This window comes from Callorhinchus milii, unplaced genomic scaffold (genome assembly GCF_018977255.1).
Source record: "Callorhinchus milii isolate IMCB2004 unplaced genomic scaffold, IMCB_Cmil_1.0 Scaffold29, whole genome shotgun sequence".
Lineage (NCBI taxonomy): Eukaryota > Metazoa > Chordata > Chondrichthyes > Chimaeriformes > Callorhinchidae > Callorhinchus > Callorhinchus milii.
The window spans coordinates 34,247-39,412 of record NW_024704770.1 but is presented as its reverse complement, the minus strand read 5'-3'; the positions used below and the strand labels follow the sequence as shown (position 1 = coordinate 39,412).

Below are 5,166 nucleotides of genomic sequence, written 5' to 3'. Positions count from 1 at the left end.
AAACTTTATGTAGGTGGGGGTCGGGGTGGGATTGGGGGTGGGGGTAGGGGGGTTGTGGGAGGGGAGTGGGGTGGTGGTGGGAGAGGGACTGTTGGTCAGGATACCAGGAGATAGAGAAACTCCCTTCATTTTCCAAGTTGCCCTGCAGGATCTTTAATGTCCACCTGAACAGGGCACAGTCGGGAGCTTGGTTTACCGTCTCATCTGAAGGATGGCGCCTCTGACAATGTGGAGCTCTCTCCTTAGACTGTGGGCTCAAAGTCCCTGAGTCAGGGTTTGATCCCAGAGCCTTCTGCTCTGGGCGCCCAGAGGAGCTCTCAATCCATGTCCCAGTTGCTCATTGGGTCCAAAAGACTGTTCCTCAGTGATGTCCATCTTCCTCAGTGTGAAGAATTCAGAGTTCCGGGTGAAAGTGGTTGTGTTCGGCTGAAAGTGGATGAGGAGGGATGGTGAATTTCAGGGAACACACTTTGGATTGAGATGAGTTCCTGATCTCACACCAGCACAGCCCTGAGGACTCCAATTTTTCATTAATTCGGTTCCTTCTATCTCCGTCTGGTTGTGGCACAGCATCTCTGCAACTCAACCCTGACCTGAGGACAAAACGATACCAATACCAGTGATAACAGACTCTGTCCTGTTTCCACACCTTAGCCCTAACTGTCCTGTGCCTCTGATCTCCGTGTGGCAGTCTGGCTCAGTTGGTAACAACCAATAATAATAATCATTGCATTTGATACAGCGCCTGATCATGTTGTCGAGAGGGATCAAAGCGCTTCACAGGATACACTGTAAAGTAAATTCTCTTTTAGTTCACTAAGTTTACATCCCTCAACTATCCTTTCTATCCCACATCTGCACCATGACCCGCTCTGCCTTCCACAACCTCTGACTCATCGACCATCTCCACCACTGTCTCAAACCACAGGCCACCGAAACCCTCATACAGGCTTCCACTACCTCAAGGGTTGACTATGCAAACTCATTGCTTGTCGGTCTCCCCAACTCCTCCCTCAATAGGCTGCACATCATCCAGAACTCTGCAGCTCGCGTCCTCTCCAGCACTAGGCTCTGTGACCCTATCCCCCCCATCCTCACCCAACTCCAGTGGCTTCTCAAACCCCTACCTCTGCGACCTTCTAAACTCCTACCATCCTGCTCGCTCCCTCCGCTCAGCGGTCTCTGGCCTGCTTCACGTCCCCTGCCTCGCTCGCCTGTTGTTGTTCTTGTTTATCTTGCAGTGTTAAATCATGGCAGTCTTATAAGGTTTATGTTTATTCTTCAAACAGAGAGAACATTCTGCGAACCTCGATGCTGTCAATTGTGTTTGTTATTTTAGAAACGGCAATGAAACCGTCCTCTGCTCTCAGGAACATAACCCCAGTCTACCCGCCACGCAGTGAGTGACCGAATTTATGTGGCCAGGGATTATCCAGGGATCTGGCCAGGGATTGTCAGCTGGGACACTGGGAGAGAGATCAGCGCCACAGGAACTTCAACGACCGTCTGCACAGACACAGACGGGAGCTCGGTTTAGCGTCTCATCTGAAGGACGGCACCTCCGAAAATGCTCAGAGTATGTGAGTTCCGATTCCCGATATGGGGCTTGAACCCCAAACCTTTTTCTGCTTCAGAGGCACGAGCGCTACCGACAGAGCCGGTCTGACACCGAAAACATCTGAGAGCTGAAGTCTTGACCTGCTCAGAGACACCGTATTAAATCCCCTTCCACCCCCGCCCTCGGCACACACACACTCACCCCCACCCTCAACCCCCTCCACCATCAATTACCTCTGGTTTTAACAGACACAGGAAGATGAAGATAAAGACGCCCTGGAAGCTGTTGACGATGGTGAATAAATAAGCCATGACCACCGTTCCCTTCTGGAAGTGAAACGCTCCCAGGATCCAGGTACAGCCCAGGACAAACACCTGCCCCACGGCTTTAAACGCCAGCATCCTGCCCAGGAACAAGACAACCGTCAGAGTAAGGCTCACACCAACAAATAACCGGCTCACTCACTGCACGGATGTTTGCACAGACATCGCTGGCTGCCACAGTCACCTACAAACACACAGTAACTGGGCTTTACACTGAACCCTGGAAGGGTTCTGGGATGTGAAAGGCGCTCTAACAACGGTAAGGAACATAATTATTGTTGTCCAACGGCTTAAATCGCCAGCATCCTGCAGGGAGGGAAGTAATACAGAGAGACGGGCCCTGCAAGCTCTCTGGGATGCAATGCAAGTTGTTGTTGTTGTTGGTATATCCCTGCTCCAGGCACGTAAACCTGACTGTAACGTAAAGACGGCCGACGTATATGTCACTTCTTCTTCACTGAGTTCATGTCACTTCCTCAAAAACTGGAAGCCAAAAAAGGGAGGGAAGGGGCGAAGGGAAGGGGCGAAGGGAAGGGGAATGGGAGGGGGAGAACAAGAGAACAAGATTCTCAGGATTTTCCTGTGAAGTGCAGTGACTGTATTTTGAGGCAAACATTAACAAGCGGCCAGACAGCAACACTGTGCAGGAGCTGAGAGTTGCTGTCCCTCACCTGGTGTTGATGTTTGGTAGTTCCATGCTCCGCATGGTGACCTTGTGCCTCAGGATACACAGCACCGTCACGTACAGAGCAAGGTTGATCTGTCGGGCAATAAGTTACTTGTCATTAAAATAATATAACATATATATGATATAATAATCCTTGCAATCGATACAGTACCTGATCATGTCTTCAAGACGCCTCAAAGCGCTTCACAGAATACACTGGAGAGTGAATTGACTGTATGTTTTGTGGGGAATCGTGGCAGACAATTGTGCAAAGCATTGCCCACAAACAGCCGTGGAGTGAGTGACCAATTTTTTTAATTTAAACGGCTTATTACCCCTGAAACTGATCCACCAACCAAATAACTAGCGGGTTCCTACTTCCTGCTGTGTAAACAGAGGCGAGTGCAGTAAGGAAAGTTGCCTAAGGTTTCATCCTGCCCGGGAATCAAACCCAGGTCCTCTCGCTTGCGAGGTGAATGCTCTAACCAATACACTACAGAACTCCATTATCATGTTGCCTATCACCCCAGTCCTCGGCAGGTTCCACTGTCTCTGTACAGGTGGACTTCATGGTCCTCCCCCTCACACCCAAGAACCTCCCTATCACTCTCTGACCTGCTCATAACCCGCTCCTCGCCCTCCAACAACCCCACCACCACCACCATATACTCAACTAACACAGGTCCATGTCCTTCATCACCACCATTGATGGCCAAGCCTTCAGCTACTATGTCCCTAATTCCTGGAATTCCTTCCCTCTACACCTCCCCCCATGAGCTCTGTCCTGCTCCACATCCCCTGCCCAGTATGCTCCATGTCCCCCACCTGGTCCACCCCACCATCAGCGGTCAGGCCTTCAGCCTCTCTGACTCCACCCTCTTGAACTCCATCCCACATTCCCTTTGTCTTGCTCCCTCCCGTGCCTCCTTCGAGGCATATCTCAAGACCCTCCTCTTCGAACCTGGCTTTGGTCACCCTCCTACCGCCATCCTCCCTGCCCTCCATGCCCATCCCCCAAATTCCGGACTGTCCAGCACGTTGGGACATTCCACCCATGTGAAAGGCACTGTGTAAATGTAATTTGTTGTCGTTAACCCTACTCCTATCTTTAAATCCCACCTAATCACCTTCCCCTTCAACTGGGCCACTGGTCATCTCTCCTTTTCCTTTGCAACTTAACTTTCAAACACACAGTCACTTGCAGTAAAAGTCTGTGAAGTGCTTTGAGCCGTTTTCCCAATGGGAAAGGTTCTGTATCAAATCTCGCTTACAATGTGTTGTAATGTATGATTCCAGGGCTGTGCTGTCATGATAGACTGACTGAGTTAGACCTTTCTTCACCAGAGAGGAGACACTTGAAGTAATCATAATGATAATAATAATAATCCTTAATAGCGGTGTTTAAAATTACAAACATTATAAAGCTTTGCATAATTAGGCTGTTTCCACTTGTGGCCGAACTGGTAACACGAGTGTAAGAGAGCAACGAGAGGATCTAAAAGAGAAATTAGGAGAAAAGACTTCATAACGAGGGCAGTGAGATTGAGAAACTCGATGCCTGAAGTGGTGAATGCATCACATAGTGTCGATGCATTGACAACAACTTACTTTTATATAGTGTACCTCATGAAGGGTAGAATCATACAACACAGAAGGAGACCATTCAGCCCATCGTGTCCAAATTAAATCCCACTCCTCCCCTCTCTCCCCAAAACTCTGCATATTTGTCCTCCCCAAATATCTATGGATAGCATCCCAGAGCGTTTATAAGGGGAAGCGAGACCTCCGCCTGAGGGAATAGAGGGTGTGGGAGGGGGTACGGAGGCTGTGTAAATGCTGGCACCGCTTGTTTGGAGCAAAAGGCCTGTTTCTCTGCCGGTCACTCAGTGTAAATCTATGTAATTTGTGGTAAAATATAAATGCTGTGAGAAGCCGTCCGGCCTGAAGGGTGACATGTAAATACAAGTTGTTGTTGCCGTCATCCATTGGACATCCACACTTTGACGTGTAGACCTCCCGATGTGGATCTTATCCGAAGGACGGCGCCTCCGACAATGAGTCCCAGTGCCCCCCCGGCACATCAATGGATCATCAGCTTAGACTGTGAGCTCAAAGGCTCAGTCAGAAGGCTGTGGCCTTGAACCCACAACCTTTTGACTGAGAGACGAGATCGCAAGCGATGTCGCAGCCAACAGATGGGCAATTGGCCTTCTTCTCCCAATGCTATACCGACACCTGCTGGTTAGTTTGGGTACTGCACCATGTATGTCATTCCATGAGTATTACCACAATGATCAGACAGATGGGACCCAGGAAACTCCATCTCAATCCATATTTTTCACTGAGCCAGCAGCTGGAAATCAACCACACAACACAACAGTGAGCAGGGATGTTTAGGGTGAGACGGTAGGTGTCAGCCTGGCTCAGTGGCTCGCGCTCTCTCGTGCCTCTCAGTCAAAAAAAATTGTGGTTTCAAGGCCCAACGTCAAGACTTCGAACTTACAGTGTCGGCCAGAGCTCCAGTGCAGTGCTGGTGGGAGCAATGCATTGTCAGGGGCTCCATCCTTCGGATGAGACGTTAAAACAAGTTTCTCTCTCTCTCTCTCTCCCAGCGTCCC

At 49.7% G+C, this 5,166-nt stretch overlaps 1 protein-coding gene across 1 annotated transcript; it reads right to left on the bottom strand.

Annotated features, from left to right (window-relative positions):
- Positions 1 to 362: 362 nt before the first annotated feature.
- Positions 363 to 4,842, bottom strand: LOC121851132 (adhesion G protein-coupled receptor E3-like). The gene is made up of 4 exons (XM_042344709.1): positions 4,835 to 4,842; positions 2,553 to 2,641; positions 1,792 to 1,960; positions 363 to 593 (listed from the first exon to the last, which is right to left on the bottom strand). The coding sequence occupies exons 2-4, from the start codon at positions 2,585 to 2,587 to the stop codon at positions 546 to 548; spliced, it is 252 nt and encodes an 83-aa protein (XP_042200643.1). The 5' UTR covers positions 2,588 to 2,641; positions 4,835 to 4,842; the 3' UTR covers positions 363 to 545.
- Between the last annotated feature and the right edge of the window lie 324 nt (positions 4,843 to 5,166).